Source organism: Pollicipes pollicipes, unplaced genomic scaffold, assembly GCF_011947565.3.
Source record: "Pollicipes pollicipes isolate AB1234 unplaced genomic scaffold, Ppol_2.1 Scaffold_4219;HRSCAF=4965_pilon_pilon_pilon, whole genome shotgun sequence".
NCBI classification, from domain to species: domain Eukaryota; kingdom Metazoa; phylum Arthropoda; class Thecostraca; order Pollicipedomorpha; family Pollicipedidae; genus Pollicipes; species Pollicipes pollicipes.
Window position 1 is genome coordinate 34,681,954 of NW_023596448.1, and position 22,234 is coordinate 34,704,187.

Here is a 22,234-nt window from a genome sequence, read left to right on the forward strand (position 1 = left end):
AAAACTACAGCCGTAGTTGACCTCAGCTGACCTCTAGGTCAGCCTAATGTGGTATTTTTGTGTCTGAGTACTTTTTCCCCCATAGTTGCGGCTTGAAAAAATCACTTAGTAAGGAGCACGTTGTGAAATAATATCGTTCTCGTATGCTATTGGTAGATCTGATTTGAACGGTGACCTGATCTGACCTGCTCCCTGTGGGGAACATAAATGGTCGGAATGGCCTCCCATCAATCTTAATGTTTGTTTTCGTGCCCTCAATATCCTACTTGACGCGTTAACATAGGTTTTAACACATCTATCATAACGACCACTTTTGGCCTTTGTGATGTCGGGTGACTTCACATTTTCGTGGCCTCTGGTGACCTCACAAGACCAAAGGTCATAAGGCCATATGACCTAAGGTTAGTGACTCTGATCTCCGTGCACAGTATTCCTGCCTCCTTGTGTCGATCCGGAGACTATGACAATCTCTGCAAACCGTTTGAGTTACCAGTAAAACTGCCACGTTTTTGACATTTTAGGGTACCCACACCCACCCCGCACACATATTGGAAAACCCGGCCAGGCCCGAAGGCAAGTGGCCTCTCCCCTCCCCCTTCCCCAAAACCCGCACGGGCCCCGCCAATTGTAATGTTGCATTTCAGATACACATGTCTTGCATTGTAATGCTACACGTTCCAAAAACAAGAAGCGTTAAAAAATATATAAATCTGCTCATCCCTCTGCTTTGCCTCCTCGTGGCTCACTCCAAGCGAACTTATTTCATTCAGGTTAATACATCACAACATACATAGCACGTCGTTTTCAAAACATGCTTGGCGTGGGCTCAGCAGTGATAAATGGTTAAACTTGTTTTGCTGTTGGGACTGGACATGAAGGACATGAATGAATGGGAAACTACACCCACGTCATAATATACCCTAATTTGTTTTTTTTCAAAATGGTGCTTGCTCTTGAGCTGAGATTTCATCCTCTTAGGATGAGTAGTTAAGAAATTGCCTTAACTGTAGGATGGACAGTTATTAAGCTATGGTAGTCTTCTTTTGATGCTACAGCATGTCATGGACTATCTCAGGGGTGATAAAAAGTTCCTTTTCCGTCACCGACGAAATCTGGAAGCGTCTAAATCGTCAATTGGAACCAAATCTTTTTAGAAACCGTTGCAATATAACTCTAATCCAATAAACCACAAACAAAGACGGCCTAATCATCAAACGTTTTGTTCGGGACTTCATTCGCACTTTACGTCATTGTTGGCCATGATTCACTGAATGATGGTTATGACTTAAGTAAGAAAATTACAAGATAAAGGCATACTTAACATAACCAGTTTAGAGGCGTATAGTTTCTGTTCAGTTAGGCGGAAGGATGCGTCCTAGCATGGATGTAGTTTCGTATTTTACTTATCACTTTTGGGCATTATTTTTTCATTAATCATATTTTAAGGGTTCAGCGCCCCCCCCCCCCCTCCAGGACTAACTTCGAGAAACTATATCCCCGTCCCGAACTAATTTCGGGAAAACTATATCCCTGCTCCCAACTGGGAAAAAAAATGTGCGTCAAATCTGTGGAGAAAAACGGTTTTTTAGTGCATTTTAGAGGCAGCCTCCGCCAATTCTACCTGCTCCCCCCCCCCCCTCTCTCCATCCATCAACCCTACGTATTTTGCCAAAACTGCATCCATGTAACCCTACCTTTATCAATAGCATGGTTCTACAAGCACCTGACAACAATACCACTTGGCCTTGTGATGTCATTTTACAATCAGCTGAAAGCGTAAGCGGCCTTCACTATCTTCACGTAATCATTACCTGTGTAAAACTCCCACTTCCTGACATGATCTCAATTATTTAGAGTAAACCCCCTTGCACTATTGGTATCAAACTGACGCAAACCACATTTTGAACACATCGAGCACTTTTAGTTATATTTATATGCAACATGATGACAGTAAAAAACGTTTATCTCAAGCCTGTCCACCGATCAGTACGCTAAGTCAGAGGTGCGCCGGAAATGTGAGACGCCTACACCAGTGACGCTCAACCTCCTCCCTCAAAGCTGCCGTTCCTCACAGCGGCATGAAGCCCTGCATGAATCCTTGGCATATGTCCCCCCAACGACCTCCGTTTGCCTCTGAAGCTACAGCTCAGGGATCCACGAACAGCAGGATCTAGAAATCCTCCTAGATCGGCAGGATTTTTAACGCTGTTGCAACAAAGAGCTGACTACAAGCTACGTTATTCTAGCCAGTCAGCTTCTCAAGACATGAACGCAACCAACAGTAGCCTGCAGCCCTGCAATGAACCCAGTGTATTACCGCGTGGCGAGCATTCGAGCCCATCTGTCTCAAGTGGCATGACGCTTTAAAATGCCGCATGCAAACTGATCACGTTCGTCGCAAGATGCTGTGGCCAGCCACGATTCTTATGGCCGGTAATAAGCCTAGTTATTTGGGAACTTATGCTGCTTTGTATGTGAAGTGAATCTTAGCTGAAAAATCTGCACTGACCATTTCTAAAGAGTATTGGAAAAGCGCTGTGTCGCCACTGATCTGTGACGTCAGCACCGATATGGTATGGTTTGTAGTATATTTCTGGTAACTGCTACAAATTATCCTGGCTATAGTTATTATGTTTGGGAGCATGTTATGGCTTAATTTACTCATACAGCGAACGTCGACGGTTCAGTATGTGTTCTACACATACACTGCAAGTGTTAGCGAGTGCAAACCAGGCTAAGCTTTGAGTTTCGTCTAGCTGGGATAATCTGCTGTAATAAGGTCTGGTCTGCTGAAAGTTGTTTGCATTTGCGCAGCTTTGTTAGTGATCGGGTCTCAAAAGTGTCAGTTTTTGACACCGATCATATCCGGGAAATCAGAACCCTTTTCACCCCTAGTTTATCTCCTCATGAAATGGCATGCTTTGTATAACTAGTAAACATGGTAGTGACGTTTACCTTCCCTATTTTATCTTGTTTGTGCAACTAATTAGCTCCTTTTTCCAGTTGCATTTGCTACCAACAATTGCTAGTCGGTTCACTACAAATTTGTGTTTAATAAAACGCGAGTGGGATGACTTACATGTAGGATACCGCCAATACCCGCAACATGGCCGACAGCATCTGCTAAAAGTCCTGCGGGTTTGTAAGGCCAGCATGCTGCAGACTTGCAGGCTCAGAAGTGGCAGCGGTACTTACCGCTTGTTCGCGGGTATCGACAGCAACGGCTGCCTGATCAGACCAGCGTCACTTGGGGAAACAGAAACTTACGAATATAAGTGAATTGAAAAGGCTACGCAATATAGTGTTGTGGATCTTTGTTTCATTTTTTCAGATGGTTTGTCTGTTCAGTCGTTTTAAAGGGAGCATGCCACCATTTTACCCTTTTCGCTTGTTGTTAGATCAGATGCGTACGATGCGATCATTAATGACAGTTTTCTCGAGGTCCTTCTGCATAGCTCAGGATTTCGATTTGAAGTAGCCGACGCTGCGGAAGAAATCTTATTTGACTCACTGCTCGCAACTATGAAAGAAATGCATTCCATTTGCCTTGCTTTCTCCAACGTGCGTGCTCAGTAATGTTTGCAGCGTACTAAGTTGCCAAAGCAGTTGTGTAATAAACGCTACGAAAGTTGAAAACACTCTGGTAGGCAAAAATATGTGCAAGCATGAGGACATTATCCCGCGAATTCAACGCAACGCTCTACTACAGCTTTGATTTGTTCCCCATGGCGTTTAACACAGCGCCTCTGTTCAAAGGGCACTTGGCTTTGTGAAACGGAGTATCACATGGTCTATAGCTATGCACTGGCTCAAGCTTCAACCAATGCGCTTCTCGGTAGCTGCCCCCTACCGCCCTCCGTTCCAGCCACAAACATTCATTTGTACTGACGTCATCCAGTAGCAACTGACAGCGCCCCTCCCCCCTACCTGCCCCCTGAGCCTGCCTGCCCCTACTTACCTGCCCCCGTAGTCATGCAAAGGCTGAAGCGACTGCAAGGAAGGAGAGTAGTGCTGTTACAGAACACTGACAGCGTGATGTACACAAGATCATTAAAAGTATTATCATGGTGTATCGACGGTATCTTAGTGGCACCACCCAGTGTTAGCATAAGACTAACTGGCCCTAAGGCTTCCCTAGTGCATGCTTTTTTCTAAATAGACCCTTATGGTGGTTCACTCGTAATACAATGCCGCCCACCCGGTGACTGGGGCTTGTCCCGCCTCTGATCCCGCCCCGGACGGACGGTCACGTGACCGGTTGGCCGGCGGACCGACGGCCATCTGGGGAATGCAGACCCTGGCTGGGCTTCGTGGGGGTGGGTTCGGTCGGCAGCTGGCGGGGAGTGGCTGCGACCAAAGCAGCGGCAGTTAGGACGGTTCGTGCGCGGGAGATCGCTTTGGAAAGGTTGCGTGGTGTATATGATTGCATGACAAATGATCGCGTTCGGAACGTTCCTTCGCGGAAGTGCACGAGAAACAGGATGTGTCAGGTAACAGCTGGCATAACAAGCGATCGCATGTGAAAGCTCGTACGGCAAAACGGCATGTTGCAAAGGTGTGTACGGAAAAGGTGTAAAGAAGAGCTCCATTGGGTTAAAGTTCGCATTGCAAATAATTCTCAAGCAATTGCAAGACGCGTGGATAAGACAGTAGCAATAGCCTTATTCCCCGGAGAACCAGGAGACCGGGGCATAAAGCTAGGTTGATATTTCAACGGCACGCGTTTATCGAAACAACAGCAGAATACTTCTGCAAGTAGAAAACAATAGCGGAAAGCAGATGACTAGCAGAAGTCTTCTGCTATTGTTACGTTAAAGGCGTGTTGCCGAAGTATCAGCCCAGCTATATCTTCATTCTCCTGGATTTTTTTCGAGGACCAAGGCTTTTTCTACTGTCTTATTCATGTGAATAATGTTCCTAACGCACTGAACAACTTTCGTAATAGTAAGACACCACATGACAAAAACTTGCAAGCAAGAGATCGCGCGCCGATAATCGTATTTGATACGATGTCTTATGGCGTTTGCCAGCAAAATATCGGGCGTAAATCGCATTTATCCATAGCATACCAGACACTCAGGCGTACGAGAGGGGCGTGCAGTGTGCCATGGGCGGCGACTGCAAGATAAAATCGGGGCACGTCGCTGCCGGGCCTTGGCGGGGCGTTGTATTCTGCGGAGGCGAACAGCCCATCACCCGTCAGCGCCACTGGTATCGTGGGGTCGTACAGATTTCGTGCTCACTAAATGCGTTCCAAATACGTACAGCTGTAAGTCGCCGAAATATGAAGGGGCGTGACCTTCTGACCCACACCGCTGTGGGTGCGGCCCTGTGATAATGTGGATGCGCTCTATTGATAACATGGGTGCGCTCCTGCAATAACGCGGGTACGCTTCTGTGATGGCATGGGTGCGCTCCTGTGAAAATGTGGATGCACTTCTGTGACAACGAGGGCGCGCTCCTGTGATAGTGTGGATGCGCTCCTGCGATAGTGTGGATGCGCTCCTGTGATAACATGGGTGCGCTCCTGTGATAACATGGGTGCGCTCCTGTGATAACGTGGGTGCGCTCCTGTGATAACATGGGTGCGCTCCTGTGATAGTGTGGATGCGCTCCTGTGATAACATGGGTGCGCTCCTGTGATAACATGGGTGCGCTCCTGTGATAACATGGGTGCGCTCCTGTGATAACATGGGTGCGCTCCTGTGATAGTATGGATGCGCTCCTGTGATAACATGGGTGCGCTCCTGTGATAACATGGGTGCGCTCCTGTGATAACATGGGTGCGCTCCTGTGATAACATGGGTGCGCTCCTGTGATAACGTGGGTGCACTCCTGTGATAACGTGGGTGCACTTCTGTGATAACGAAGGTGCGCCTCCGGGCAGTGGTAATAACGGCTGGGATGAAAGCCGCGCTGGTGGCGGCGCGATGCAGAAGCAGCTGTGTGTCGGGCCGATCTAGCCGTCTAAATCACCCGCGTTGGCTTCTGGCTTGGCTTCTCCCGCGGCGGCTTCTCCCGCGGCGCGTCCGCCCGCCCGATTACAACAGCCGTGGATGAAGATCATTGAGTTATCGGATACCAGTGCAAATTCACGTCCAAAATTTTGTTCACGAGCGTTTTGGCACGCCGTTGCCAACTGGCGGCCGACGAACCGCGGCGTGCAGACGGTGGGAGGAGAGGGGGCGGACTGGCAGAAGCCACATGGCCTCGCAGCGTCATGCTATGTTGCGGCGGCCTGATGCAATGCCGACAGCCAATCCCGAGCTCGCGTGGCTGAAGTCACGGCGCTGCACGCTGCGGCTGCGGCCGGTCGACTCGTCGGGTTTGGCGAAGGTAGTATTATTTATTTACAGAAACGCCAGTCATTATTACATTTTTTTACATATTCTTAGATATATATTATATATTATGATATTTTACATATTATTACATATTTTTTACATATTTGTTGTTGCACTTAATATATTTATGTTCAGAAACGCCAGGGCTTCGCAAACGCTCCATTGTCGACGGTAACGGCGGGTGTTGGCGCGCGCGGTTATGCTGACCAGAACTACTGAGAACCCATTGTTTTGTAAAATGGAAAGACGGCCGCAGAACGTTGCAATAGCATCCAAAAATGGTAACGCGCTGGTGGTCCTTTGTCGGCACGTTGGTTGTTGGTCTTGAGTGGGCTCATAACACCACAATCATTTGTGCTGTTTCGGCTTCAGCATTAGCGTGTTGAGTGTTCAGTGACACTGTGTAGCGTATTGTGTGGTCAGTGACACTGTATAGCGTATTGTGTGGTCAGTGACACTGTATAACGCATTGAGTGTTCAGTGACACTGCATAGCGTATTGTGTGTACAGTGCAGTGCTGTGACACAGCCGGGGCCGTAGCACGACGGCAGGTTCAGAAGAGCAGAGCGCTGCGAGAGTGCCAACGCTTCGGTCGCTCTGCATCTGATCGTCGTCGAACGTCGAGCTTAAGAACGTCTCAGGAAAGTGAGGGAGCAATGACGGTTGTTACTTGATCCCGTGTTGAAGTGGGCTTCATGTTGAACATCATCAGAAAGTGGGAGCGTCAGCTTCCTGGCCTCCCCTGTTCCAACACCAGTATTTTGGGCTGAACTGGTGCCTCTTACAGCACTTAGTGCTGTGCGTTCTCGAAAAATGGTGCAATTTTTAGTGTTTTATATATATATATATATATATATATATATATATATATGTGTGTGTGTGTGTGTGTGTGTGTGTGTGTGTGTGTGTGTGTGTGTGTGTGTGTGTGTGTGTGTGTGTGTGTGTGTGTGTGTGTGTGTGTGTGTGTGTGTGTGTGTGTGTGTGTGTGTGTGTGCGTGTGTGCGTGTGTGCGTGTGTGTGTGTGTGTGTGTGTGTGTGTGTGTGTGTGTGTGTGTGTGTGTGTGTGTGTGTGTGTGTGTGTGTGTGTGTGTGTGTGTGTGTGTGTGTGTGTGTGTGTGTGTGTGTGCAAATACTACAGTTGAGAATTTGTAGCATTTGGGGTCCCGAACTTTTGGGCAGATGGAGTTGGATTCGAGGCTAGAGTCGATTTGAATCCATTCGTACCTTTGCATCGAAATCCCGAACCATCTCGATTGCATTGAAATCCCGAGCCAGTACGATTGCATCGAAATACCGAACCATCACGATATGGCAAATAAGGAGAACGGGTGACTCAGTCCAATGCAGAGCCGGCATGTACGTGTTAAACATAGTTTTTTAAAGAAATTGAACCATATGGTATTTGGCCCTGCAACCTACAGGGGTATCGCGGGAACCAAAAGCTCGTTAAAAAATATTTACAACATTTCGGACTTTACGTAATTGCTAGATGTGTTGTGAAAGCCTATCTAAATGTGGCAAGTCTATAAAAGTAATACCTGACGGTCACGGTTCATGATCTATGAATTCTGTCTCAAGGTTATGCTAATGACATTTTGCCTTAAAATATAAGACGCTTGTTTCCTGCGACACATGCATTTAAAAGAGCGTTCCTCATATTACCTTTCTTAATTCCACCACTTTGAAGCACATTACAATTGCTATGGCTCTTTTGCAACATCAAATTATCCGAATTCAAGCTAGGCTAAACATTAACCTTTTTTAAAAAGATTCTTGTCAAGCTTTTTTTTAAACAGGCCCAAACTTCGTGATCAGATTCGAAATTTTGAACGTCTTGCAATTCATCCCTTAATGGCCTTAAGCATACACTTCTATATGGGATATATATGACATTGATATCCTTCTTCCATTGGCGTGGCGTCATTACGGGTGAAACCATTGTATAGACTACCGTCTGCATCCCGCGTGTTAGTAGCCACACAGGGATTTGACCAGTTAATGTTCAAAGTCGTCGTCAGGTGATGTGAATTTCTGAGAATGAATCATTCCATCTGTCACACACCCTATCTGTCCTTTTCAGGGCTCAGCCGGGGCCGCTTTCCGGACTCGGCATGCCTCACGTCCCACAGAGAATGAACTGGCCAAAATGTTGTGAGCATACCAACTTACCAGACGAGGATGATAGCCCGAACAATTAGTCCAGCCGTGACACTAATACCTCATCGCCGTCATTCAATGAAACTACACGACTTGCTTAGTTTGTGACCTTCGCCCTACTAAGGCGCGAGATTGGTGCCAACGCTCCAAAGTTTTTCAGAAAGCCTGCGTCATGTCGCGTAATTACACTCGAATAATTAATGCTGCGTAATTTTTATTTGGCTTACGTGGCGTTCGTTGCGCGTGTTTTGACACCAAAAACTGTTTCCAGCATTTCTCGCCCTTGAGAAGCAATGGTTCTTTAGAGACAATGCACGGCTATCCACGGCCGACGCGGCGGGGGGGGGGGGGGGGGGGGCACGGCCGACGAATTCACCGGTCGTGCGAGGGGTCGAAACTTTTATACTAGCGGAACCCTTGGATGTATCCTCAAAACACAAAAACTACGTACCAATTTGCTTAGGATGAAACAGCGGACGCGCCTCAGTCACTGGGTATGGTTTTGTAAATACTGACATATAAAGCTGGAATAGCGCAATTTTCAGCGAAAATGTGGCATTTGACCAGTCATCAGGGATAAGTTATCCACCATGCGATATACAAGTCAATGCCTGTCACGGGGTCTGCTTGAGGCCAGTCCACTATTGTCTTTCGCGAGGCTCTTTTTTCTAGTCTCGAGACGGCGGAGAGGGGAGGGACGGACATCCCCAATCAGCGAAAAGGGTGAATCAGGACAAGGGCCAATATAGACGGACGGCCCATCGCGCCAACAGCCTTCGCTGAGTTGACCTGAAATGACGTCACAGGTTTCAACTGTGTGAGTGTGGGACGGCGAGCAAGCTGGTCATGGAGTTCCCCCTCGCCAAACGAAACAAGATCATTTATTAGGCCGGGCGGGGCCTGAGAGGTGAATGCGGACCCGCCCGACGCCCCAGCCGATCGCCTGCATTGTTGACTGGATCTACGAGGAGGGCAGGGCGTGCCGCCCGGCCAGGTGGAGTAACCCACCGTTTCCCCCACGCCCCAGAACTACCGTGGCGATGGCCTCTTCTACCGAAGTGAACCGTCACGCCAATAATGGACACGAAAAGCCAGGTCGCCGGCGGAACGGTGGCGCGCAGGCACGTTTGTCTGACACCTTGACATCTTTGTCTGTGGGGACGTTTGCCGCTTCACTCCAAGAGCCCCGCCGCGCCGGTGTCGCCGTTACCCCAGCTGGCATCAGAAGCGCTAAGCCACGTGAGAACTGGGCCAGAGGAGCACGCTCAGGGTTCGTCTGAGGCGAGAGCAGGCGGGCCTTGCACCGTCGCCGGCGACGCCATCCCCGAGATCTGGCCCAGGGGCACGTTGGGGGCAGGACTCTGGAAGAAGATTAGGCTAGTCCGGCAACGCATTGAACAGAGGGGGGGGGGGGGGCGGCAGCAAAACCAGTGGACCACGCAAGAAACTCGGGCGGGCTGACCCAGTTGGAAGGATCTACTAGGAAAGCTACCAAAGGTCTCTCAGGAAGAGTCTCGGGGAGAGTCCCGAGGAGGCGCTGGAGAGGGAGGAGCGCCGGGGAGAAGTGGCGGCGACAGCCTGGCGGCGACAGTTGGCTCCGCGGACGACGGACGCCGATAACAACGCACACGGTGTGAGTCAGCAGGCTGTTGTACCCATCCTTACCGGGCCATGGACCGCACCCGTGTCCCTTGACTCCTCCCCAACGGGCGGGCGCGGGTCACGACCACCTATTCCCTCCCTAAAGTAAGGGTGGCGCTGGCCACGCAATGCTCCCGGCCAGGTAATGTGTCTCGCGCTCACCCCCAAAATTAAACAGAGGGGCGGGGAATGACGTGTCACGTGTTTCGTAATGTCCTAGTGATTGTTGTCAATGCAGGTGGCAGTTTGGGTTTTGGATGGTTTAGCGTGGAAGCGATGCTGGGAGTGATTCGGCTGGGCGGTGACAGGGCGCTCGGCCCGGCGTGGGTGGGCATGGTTTCCGACGCCCATGACGCGCGCTTCGGCGCGGCCGCTCGCTCGTTGGCCGGCGCCGAGGCTGTCTTGATTTTGTTGGAAGCGGCCACGTGGAGGCGCAGCGGCTCGTCATGATCCTCGTCCGTCCCGCGCCGCGGCCAGGCGCGGCGTACGGGCAACACCGTCATATCCATGTTGGTTTCCCTTTGCTGTGACGTCCGTCTGCTGGCTACCGGGACGGTTTGGCTTTTAACGTCCTTTTGATTTTTTCTCCGATTGCTCGGGCGGCCGGACCTTTGCCGAAGTCTGTCCAGCGTACTCGCACTGGTTTCATCAACGTGCGCTGTCTTCTCCCCCTACTTTACCGCTTGTCCGGCCCAAAGTATTAACTGACTGCATGGCATTCGTGCGCGCGTATTTTGTTCCTGTTTTTCTTCTGTTGTCGATCGCCTTGTTTAAGCGAATCATTTGCTTTGAAACCGACGGGGTCAACTCCCGTCGGACTGTCAGACTTTTGTCCGACACGCAACACGCCGTCCATCCCCGAAGATCGAGTCATAGGAGACCTTTACTGGAGGATAATGTGTTCCGAACGCGCCCGAACAGCACGACTGGACTTTGGCAGGGTTGAGGAGCCAGACGACCGCAGTGCAGCTTTTACGCGGATGTGCCTTTGTGTATAGCACGACTCGGAGGCACAGTTTCACGCTTTTTTGGACTAAGAGACGGTCGACTCGTCTTTGTTGACTCGCACGTGAACTCAGGCGTGACGACATAAAGACGCATAGGTCATCGTTTGGCCAAGGACCAGTGGGGACTGCCCGGGATGCCGGATTATGCACGGCGGTGGCTGGATCTATCCGTTGCTGTACCACACCTTGGGAGAGAACAGGACCCAGCCTGTTCTCTTCCGACGTGGTGGCCACGAGGCCTTATGAGCTCTTGATGGCAGGATGTCCGGGACGGATAGGGTTCTCACCATCAACGCTCATAAGAAAGGCGACAAGGGACCGGATCGTCGGACGGCCCGGTCGGGCCGAGTCTCCAGAGCGCGCCGGCCGAGGAGACCGTAAGGCGTGAACGCAGGTCAAGCCGGGCGCACGTCGTCTGCCGAGGGGCTCCACCGTCCCATCGGGCGCGCTGTCTCGGTGCCTTGCAAAGCTCAGTGCGGCAGGCGGGAGACGAGGGCGTAGAAGCGCCAGGGGCGACGTCTCCGTGCTGGAAGAGGCGCTGCCTAAGGCGCGAGTGCGGTGGCGGAAAGCTGCGAGCGGTGGGCGTGGCCGAATGAATGGTGGGCCGCTCACCGTAGACGGAACGCGGGAAGCGTCGTCCGAAGAAGGAGTTGTCACCCTGAGGGTCAGGCGAGAGAACGAGTCATCGTGCAGCTTCGGACACCTGATGTCGGCCCAGTATCTGCGTCGTTGCCAAGCTGAAAAATTAAAATGGCGTATGTTAAATAGGGCTTAAACGTGGCTTGACTGAATGCTTGAAATGTGATAAATGAACTTAACTTAGCTAACGAGCATTCACGCAGAGGACCCAATCATAATGCCAAGGCGCTGGATAAAGGGAGAGGTCCCATCCCTGCGCGAGTCGAGAATGACTGAGGTGACGTGGGCGCCAGCGGATGTGAATGCTTGCAACGAGTGTGGTGGGGCGCCGAATGCATGGAGTCCGCGTGGATTAGTTAAGGCCTAGGGGAGGGGGGGGGGGACTCCCAGGGTCGTCAGGCAGGGGGCTCTTGCCAATGTAATTGGTCAGTTGCGTGCGATCCCTGCCAGTTGGGCGTATTATCACTGCACCTGGTTTCGTTTTGCCCCAGTTGAATATCATTAGCTAAAAAGGTGGAGGTGGGATAGCGTGGTTAAGGACGCACAGTCATGTACGGGGAGACAGCCGTTCATGGCGCCTGACCGGACCTACCATCCCGCCAATCCCCCGGTTACCCGCTTCATCCTAGTTCTATGGCTCACATGAGCGCGTGCCTATGGCGGATGTACCGCACCCCGGTCACCCACTTCATCCTAGCTCTGTTGCTCGCATGAGTGCGTGCTGATGTCGGGTGTACCGGAGTCGCAACGTGCCGGGTCATGCGCTCGCATCATCTGGTTCGTGTGCTGACCAATGCTCTCCTCAGTATAAATTTGCCCTTTTGGGGAGGCGTGACAGCAGCAGTCGGCGGCACACAAGCATCCAGCGGTGGCCCGGTAGCAGCGCAGCGCACGCACCCCACCCAGGACCCCCCCCCCCCCCCCCCCCCACCCCAACCCCCACACACACTAATGTGAACGCTGTGACCTGTTTTGAGCTGTCAAAGGTCGGTCATCATTGTTCAAGTATTATCTATAATGGATTTATTGGCATATGTTGAGTGCAACTCATGGGGAGGGATAGGAGGACATCCCCCCCCCCCATTTCTAAACAATAGGAGTTTTCCCAACGTTTTCCCACACCATGTACGTTTTGAGCAGCTTCCCATTCAAATTTCTTAAATGTTGTTTTAGGGCTCATTAATCTCCAGCGTTCTAGTTTGACCCCCAATCGTAATTTGTCCCTCTTGATCTCAGCGGCGTGACGACAACTGCGCATTCATATGGTGGGTTTCAGGACTCGGAGTGGCTCTTAGTATTCTAGGGTTCGCAAGATTGCATTTCTTCGAATCTCGTGAATCCGGGCCCCAAGGCGAGCAACATCCACGTTCATCGTGCTTCGCATGGCTCACCCTCACCCGTGCCGATATCCGATCCTCTCTTCGCCCCCGCTCCGTTTCCAGCCGGCCGCCGGCCTACGCCCCACCCCCCGGAGTCTTCCGGGGTCCGATGCGCGTCGGACGGAACGTGGTGCAATCGCAACGACCAATCACCGGGCAGGTCCGTCACGTCACGCGCTGACGTCACCGCCCGGTATAAAGCGGCGCACGCCCGCGGCACCGATGGATAACTCCCCCAATTTTCACTTTGGCATCTGACTGTGTTTGCCCGGCTTCTCAAGGCCGGGCTTCGGCCCCCTCCGCTCCGCTAAAAATCCCGCCGTCGTCTCTTGTGGACGCCAGGGATGGGGCGGGTCAAAGGGGGCCCCGCCGGGGCCAGAGGTCACGTCCGGCGTTCGATTGAGGTCGGCGGGTCGGACTGGCTCCGGCGGGCAATCAAAGCACCGGCTGCGGTCAGAGGTCGAGGGGAAGCAGAACAGAGCAGCGCGGAGGACGAGCGCGAAGTGCAGCGTAAATAGCAAGTACATAAACTCGCCCCTGGTGAGTTTGTTCCTGCGGTCGGTCGGCCTTTTAACTGACCTGTCATTTCGCATTGTCTGATTACCGTCACCCAGCGAACCGCCAGTGATTTGCCGCCTCTCATTGAACGACTCATGCGACCTCAAGATCAATAATTAAACGTTCGGTGGCGATCACAGTTCTCTGTCCTCGGTTCCTCATGCGGCCCCTGGCATGCCCGCTGTGCGGGGCACGCTGCGCACTCCGAGGAATGGACTGCCCGGCTCGTACCTTTTGGCGTCTCTTCTCCCTCCCCTCCCCCCCCCCCCATGGCTCAGTAGCCGAGGAGGATCGAACGGCAATCAGTGACGAGCAGGTACACGCGTCAGCTGTGTTCGTCGACGTTAGGTTACCGCGACGCACATGAAACTACGTGGGACTTACATGGTTGTGAGTGCTAACAACCCCAGTGAGCTATCCCGATCCCTGACCTGCCACAGCCGTGATGAGAAACAGAACACAGCCGCAGACCCTGTGACGTCACAAACGTCACGGCTGTTCGAGGTTTGTGACGCCACGCCCCGATCATTGATCAATGGAAGCGATCGCTGCCGAGCCGTTCTGCACGTGTCGTGCGCTGAGCGCTATGAAGCTGCCATGGCGTGCACATGGCTGCCGAGCGCTGCTATGACGCTGCCATGGCGTGACATGAGTCGCTCCGCATGGCGTCAACTGACGTGTTATTTTGTCACTGGCGGCGAAATCCGGATATCTGCATGACTCCGAGGAATCCAACGAATATCTGGAAAGGGGGCGGTAGGAGCTGGGACAAGCAAATCTTTCCCACTTTGACTCGAACAGAAATGAAAGACATGTAGAACCGTCTTTTCATAAATGCGCGGGAGTGCGTACCCCGATGGTTGCATGTGAAACCCCATACTGACGAGAAGCACTTCGATGATATGGTGTAGCATAATGTGGTGATACAAAGTTGCCCTTCACTGAGAAAAAAGACGCCCCCCCCCCCCCCCCCCGGTGCAGAGCCAGCCGAATGGGGGTCCCGCACTGTGCCGTTTTAAGGAGTGGTGTCATATCCCTTTACAGGAGTATTTTGACGCAGTGGTGAGTATCCACTTGACCTCCTGATGATACCTTGTAATTCAAACACTCTGTAAATTGAGCCGCGTTTGTTTACCTCGCACTCTCTAAATACATGTGGCAAACTGACCGTCGCACCTGTACAGCTTGCGCTGCCTTTGATCCAATTCACGCTGTGAGCAAATCAGGATTCATTTTGACATTTAAAGCACCCAAAATGGGAGATAAGTCATAAGCTAACCCAAATGTCCAGCATCAGTTACCAAAACGCATGGACCAGACGGTCAAACCACCAAACAAGTCAGATTCTACACTTTTAACCTTTCAAACTAGGTCAGACGATGAATGGCCACGCTACCTCACTAAACTGCACGGTATCAGCAAACGAACCACGTCGACCACAGGGTCAGCCAGTCTTCACCACCACTGGAAACTTACTCTCCTTTAAAGGAGTGTAAGTTTCCAAATGTAGAACAATTCCCTTGAAGTGTTACATTCCCTTTAAAGGAAGTGTTCTACATTTGTATGGGGTTTTGAACCGCAGAAGCCATCTCGAAGATCATTCGGTGCAGCTCTCATCCCTTCCCTTGTTAAGATCTAATCCCCTAGTTTCTGAGCTACACGCCTGCGATTTTTACGAGACTTCTTCGGGCAGAGCACTTCAAGGTCACCTTGGCATTGGTAACGTCATGATAACGTCGGGAAAATCCTACCATTCCTTAAGCCAGGCGGCTATCAAGACCAAAAAAACGGATTTGTCAAGTCGTTTACATTTGGCGTTCGTGGGCACGATTTCCACACATAACGGCTGCAAATGTCTGGAAATATATATATATATATATATATATATATATATATATATATATATATATATATGTATATATATATTATACATACCTGGAAAAAACACTTGGATTAGCTGAATACTCAGAATAGGTGTGTAGTCGTCAGTGCCTTAGAAAATAAGGGTGTAAATGAATGGTTAGAATATGGCAACAGTGGGAGCGTACTTCTGATGCTAAGCGACTGAGGAAACCTTTCAAAACCGCTTTTTTACATGGTCATTCGGAGCAAAAGGTTAAATGGCCGTGGAGCCAAACGTTTGGGATATTATCAGGCCTATACCAGCTTAATGCCTCCAACGAGGCATCACCTATTCGGCATGGCCACGTCATGCCCTTCCACAATGCCTTTGTGAGAGGCCACTGCACGTGCTGATGGCAAGGTCACCAGGGGTCTGCTGGGGTGAAGGTAGTATGGACAGCTAATGGCTCGCCACGGTTGAGTGAGTCCCCTTAGTGCCGCGTGATGTGCCAGGAGCGGCGCTGAGAGTTGCCAGGCGAGTTTGATCGCGTGGCCAGGCGAGTTTGATCGCGTGGTAAACAAACACATGTTTACAGGTGGGCGTGAGAAGCGTGCATGTTCCCTTACCCACTGCAGCCATTTATGTCTTAAAATCCTTCGCGCGGCATACTTCAAAATCCTTCGTTCATGAAATGCTGAATGCCATTTGGAATAATGTGGTACCAGGACCCGTAGCGTCACATTGCCCAAGGGCATTCAAATGTTCGAAATGCAGCTTGGAGCACTGGATTGATTGATCTTTGCGCATTCATCGACGGGTCTCCATCATCGGCGTCCGCCCAGTTGGCCGCTGTCGGGAGAGACGCGTGACACGGCAGCGTGACGTAGCCATAGAATCTATCTTAACCAGCCTGACCGCATCCTGGATTACATCGAGAGACGGCAGTATCGTCTGTCACAGGGAGGCGCCCGGGAAACTCCGGCTGTTACCTCGGGCCGGGCCGGCGGGACCTGCACGAACGTGCCGAGCTCATCCATAATCTGAAGCGAACAGGTCCGCGAGTGGCGTGGCCAAAACCGGCCAGTCGCTGGCTGGCAGCCTCCGCGGTCGCGACGCGCTGCTCGCTCCTGCTGCGCTGTCGTCCGTGAGATCCGGCGAAGGTCAGGGCCTCGGCGTGGTGCGCGGTGGGAGAGCGCCTTACGTGGTGACCCGGCCGGCGCGGTTCGGTGCGGGAGCTGCGCGCCGACAGTCGAGCGCGTGCTGGGATGGACGTGGCAAGGTTGCGCGGTTGTGACGGCGCCAGTGGAAACCAGGGCAGCACCAGCGTGCCTCGGTCCCGGGCGGGCTCGTGGGCCGTGCCGATGGGGCGCTGACGCCGAGTGGGGCAGGTCTGGTGCAGCCTCGATAAGTGGGCGGTGCGACGTGGACATCGGCGGTATGAACGGTCCAGAAGAGCGGCGAGGCAAGGCCGAATGACAGAGAGCCAGAGCAGCGCAGTATGACGGCAGCGGGGATGAGGACAGAGCGAGAACAAAGCAGTGGAAGACAACTGCGAAACAAAACAACAGACTGCGTGGCTAAATTAGGGGAAATGAAGCGTGGCCGATCAATAGGAAGGCAAAACCGGTAGCAGCTAAAAGTAAAACGACAAAATAGCGAGGCAGTGCACCGAAGCATGGAAGCACTGCGGTAGATAGCGGTAATAAACCAAGAGGACCCAGCAGGGCAGCGGACGAAAAATCTGGCGTGCTTAAGGTGAAGTAAAATCGAGGAAGGTGCCACAATGCCAACCACCAGGAAACGTGAGCAGTGGGACTCGCAGTGCGACTTCATCCTCAGCTGCATCGGATACTCGGTGGGCGTGGGGAATATCTGGCGCTTCCCCTATCTGTGCTACAAGCACGGCGGCGGCACGTTCCTCATACCGTACCTCATCATGCTCCTGGCGGTGGGCATACCCATGTACGTGATGGAACTGACGCTGGGTCAGTACGCCAGCCTCGGTCCCAACAAGCTGTTCCAGAAGCTGTCGCCGCTGTTCTCGGGCCTCGGCTACGCCATGCTGCTGATGACGGCCTTCGTCTGCTTCACCTACAATATGGTGATCGCCTGGGTTGTCTTCTACGCGGCGGCGTCCTTCACGTCCGAGCTCGCGTGGTCGCGGTGCGGGCACGACTACAACACAAGGGACTGCTACACGATAGCCGACGATGACTTCTGTGTGAATAGCAGTGATAGAGCCAAGCTATTCTGGAACAACACGTGTTACCCGGTTAGCGAGTTCTGCATGCAGCACGACTTTTCACCGTACAATAATACGCACTGCATCAACAGCACCGCTGAACAAGCGATGCTAGCCGACATTTTCTGCCATGTCGGTCACCGAGTGCTGGCCAGCGAGGAGTACTACGTCAACAATGTTTTAGGTGTGAAAAACCATAGCTGGCAGAACTTTGGAAGCATGAAGTGGGACCTTTCACTTTGCTTGCTGGCTGCCTGGATTTTAGTGGGCTCCTGCATCTTCAGGGGCATCAAGTCTTTCGGTAAGATAATCTACTTTACCGTCTTCTTTCCGTATTTCGTTCTACTCATGCTGGTGCTCCCCACCACAGGACTAGACGGGGCCATTGAAGGCCTGCGGTTCCTCGCCATCCCGGATTACCACCAGCTGTTAGACATAACCGTTTGGATAGACGCTGCATCCCAGACTTTCTTTTCACTCGGCTGCAGTCACGGCGGACTAATCACCTTGGCCAGTTTCAGTCGCTTCAAAAATAATTGCATGAGGGACGCCATCCTCGTGGGAATCGTCAACACGATGACTTCTCTCCTGTCGGGCGTTATCGTGTTTTCGATGTTGGGTTTCACGGCCCTGCAAATGAACAAAAGACTGACGGAGGTGGTCAACACGGACCTGGGGCTGGCTTTCATTGTTTATCCGGAGACGCTGTCGCACATGCCGGTGGCGCCCCTCTGGAGTGCCCTCTTCTTCATCATGATGATCACGCTAGGTCTGGACTCTCAATTCACCATGATGGAGTCGCTGACCACCGCTGTGTTTGATGAATGGCCACGCGTAGGCGGGAGGAAGGGGACTGTGGTAATGATAACTTGTGCGATGTTCTTTGTGGCCTGCCTGAGCATGTGCTTCAATGGCGGCGTGCTGGTGTTCGCGCTGGTCGACCACTACTCCGTCTCCTACTCGATGTTCGCGATCGCGCTGGTGGAGGTGCTGGTCGTGGCCTGGGTGTTCGGCGCGGAGCGTCTGCTGAACTTGATGCAGAGCGACATGGGCATCATGATTCCGACGCCTCTGCGGCTCTACTGGCTGGTCGTGTGGAAATACGTCGCGCCGCTGGTGCTGGTCTGTATGTTGGTGCTCACTCTGGTGTTCCACGAACCCGTGTCGTACCGCTGCGGCGAAGACGTGCAGCACTTCCCAGCGCTGGCCGAGCACATCGCAATGGCACTGGCCGCCTCCCCAGCGTTCCTCCTCGTCGCTGTCGGTGTCGGCATGGTCTGTGTCCAGCTGTGGCGGGGCGGCAAACTGACGGCCCTCCTGCGCCCTACGGCCGACTGGGGACCGTCGGCGCCTGCCAACCGCGGTGTTGCCAACGAGGCCTTCGACGACGCCAGTTGGCGTAGGTGAAGGCCGTATGTGACGACGTATGGCGTATGACGTATGGCGTCACAGGATATATGACGTCGTATGACGTATGGCGTCATGTGACGTATGGCGTCACAGGACTAAAACCTCGGTGGGTGAGCAACAGACGTGCTGTGATTGCGAGCGCAATGATGCCAGCGTTTTTGTCAGATGCTGTTGTTGACGAATCGGTGTCATCGCATAGAATATGTGTAATTTCGCTAGCGAATACATGCGTGGTCATCGATAAGCATCGCTTGCGGTTCAGTACTTGCTAGCGTGTTTGGTCAGGCACCATTATTACTTATCTGAGCTGGCCTCGTGTTTGTTATATTATACCGAGCTATTTTACTGGTGGACTACGAATCACACATCGCGTAAAGCTGTGCATGGATTTTCTACTGGTTATAATTGCGAGCTGTGTGCGGTTAGTGGTTGGATGCACGCTGGGATGTTGCATGGTGAAATGTGACCCCGAATAAGGGGTCCCCGTAGTGCCTAACTCTATTGAATGCCAAATGGCTTGTTTAACGAGAGGTCCAAGCACTGAATCCATAATAAGCTGAAGAAATGAGTGACTGTGATCATAACATAGAACACTTTGATGTTCTTTTTAATGAAGACAGAAACCGCGACCGCAGCCCCGAAAGTCGCCTCAAAGAAGTTTACTAAAGCTCCGAGCTTATCTCCGAGCAAAAGCAAAAGCTCCGAAAGCTCACAGGTCATCACCAAACGCTGTTATAAACCTGTAAAAATGTATTTGGCACACCAAAATACCATTTTGACTCTCGTTCTGGTTCATCGTTTTTCACTTCGCATTTTGTTTCACGAATTTGTTACTTTCATGACTCCTTTCCTTTTTCATTTTGGTTCGTCATTTTCATTGCCCAAGGGCTAGGGGGTCAATGCAAACTCCTCAGATGCCGTTTCCTGAACTTATCATGATAGAGCCTCCCCCCCCCCCCAAACAAAAAGAACAGGGTATTGGTCTCAGCAGAGTTCACAGCCGCAGCGAGGTATATCATCAATATATGCACAAAACGTATGCAAATGGATGTCAATGCGCTCAGAATTAAAGGAGCAACACTTCTTTGCACTTCGCATGCAGCTACGTGACATAATGTTGTAAATGCCTGCATGTAAAGAAAATCGTCTGATTTGAAGGAAAATTTAAATTTTTACCTGGCGTAGTGTGGTCAATTATTGACCCAGCGTGACGTAAGATCATCAATAATGGGCGCGGGGGGGGGGGGAATTTAACGAACAATTTCACTGTGTTCTGGGAGACTATCTTTCTTAGTTTAGGCAACCGCAGGACGATCCGCCCCAACATTCTGCATTACAAAACCAGAGGTGAAAAACCTTTACCTGTCTCCCACGAATCATAAATGTCTTGATCTGTCTCCTTTACATGATTTGTAGCTAGAAAAAAATGAGGCCAGGTCTCAAGTGTGCAGCTTGTTGGCTTCTCCATCTAAGTGCATTCTACCTAGTATAACCTTTTGGGAAGTAAACTGCACTTTCTTTCTGTCAGCCAATAAGCTTATTTTAATACCAAAAAGGGGAATAGTTTAAAGGATTTCCTTTCATCTGTGTGACTTAAAGTGAACATGGCACACCTCTCCTCTCGCTTCATATAGGCAATACGCCAATACTTTGTTCGTACTTTATGCGCTAGGAATCCATATCTGCACAAAAAAAGCTTGTCAAATAATGCATTGCTTGCACGAATCAAGAGACCATGTGACCACACATGATATGGCTTGCTTTCATGGGATGCCAACTCAATCTGCCCAGTGCAGATTGCTTCATGAAACAATCAACCAGCCTTCAAGTCATGGCAAAGATGTTAGGAAGATGCTAAGCCCGAAGGCATACTAAATCTTGCATCAAATTAGGTAAGCGTTATGCCTATTTCCTGGCTCTGTTTTACCTAGCATGCTCCAGCAGGTGATCTTTCACCAAAGTTGGACCAACTGGCACACACCAAACAAATTTCCAAACCTTGAGCATAAAAACACTCCTGAAAGAAGCATCCTCAGTTCACTTGTCGGGACATTTTTCAACGGCTTTTTCAAATAGCTATGCTCGAAGGTATCACATATTAGATAATATACATCATTAACATGTTTAAAATATATATTACAATGACTTCAAGATATAATAAAATAATTAGACAATAACACATATTAGAACGCACTATAATTTTAAACAGCTCTAGGTTCTTGATACCAGCTTTTCCTAAATGGCCAAGCACGGCGAAAATGTCCATGGGATGTATCAGCCACAGCCAGCCTGGAACTTGCTCCTAAAGTAGCACTCGCTTGCTTCATTTAAGGCACTGCCTGTCAGGCGAGTGTAGTCTTAAATTAGAAATGTCACTGGACATCAAATACTTCCCCTTGATATGCTGAGGTTATGCCCAAAGGGTACATAAACAAATCCTTAACTGAAAATCCTGCTCAGGTGCTGTCCCAACAAGATGTGGTCAAATGTAGCCAATTTTCAGTGTCTGTCAAACATAAGATAAATGAATTTAACAATGATTTTGTCCCCATACTGAGGCCTGATGTTGGAATTATACTAACAGGTGCAAATTGCAGTGAAATTAACATCTTCATACGATAACAGAGCAAGAGCTCAGAGCCTAGATATGTTCAGTCTTATGCCCCTTTCACAGCCACACCCGCTACGCATAATGCTGGACAGTCACTTACGCAAAATTGGGTATGCCTTATCCATAAGCGTGATCAATGCCGTGTTGCTCAATACCCAGCAAGATATGTAGCCAGCTTCTGCTCCCACTCACACAGCTCACGCACCAAATGCTACATTCGGATGAACCACGAGTTCTTAGCTCCTTACAGTCCCTTCGGCTAACTCACGCTGGGGCATGAGCCAAGACGGTTGGCAATGGTCAATGCCGTGATGGCGCATTTTAAGGCAAACCGCGCCGCTCTGGCAATAATGAAGTTACGTACAACAGTGATAATGCCCTCATCAGTTTTTAAATAGCCATA

The 22,234-nt window shown here is 50.9% G+C and overlaps 2 protein-coding genes across 2 annotated transcripts; both read left to right on the top strand.

The window, feature by feature from the left end:
- Nucleotides 1–17,351: 17,351 nt before the first annotated feature.
- On the top strand, nucleotides 17,352–18,186 carry LOC119095245 (sodium-dependent proline transporter-like). Its single transcript, XM_037218112.1, has 2 exons — nucleotides 17,352–17,789; nucleotides 18,181–18,186. Exons 1-2 carry the CDS (start codon nucleotides 17,352–17,354, stop codon nucleotides 18,184–18,186), a joined length of 444 nt encoding a protein of 147 aa, XP_037074007.1.
- A 164-nt stretch (nucleotides 18,187–18,350) lies between these two features.
- On the top strand, nucleotides 18,351–19,217 carry LOC119095247 (sodium-dependent dopamine transporter-like). The gene has a single exon (XM_037218113.1). The coding sequence runs from the start codon at nucleotides 18,351–18,353 to the stop codon at nucleotides 19,215–19,217; it is 867 nt and encodes a 288-aa protein (XP_037074008.1).
- Nucleotides 19,218–22,234: the final 3,017 nt, after the last annotated feature.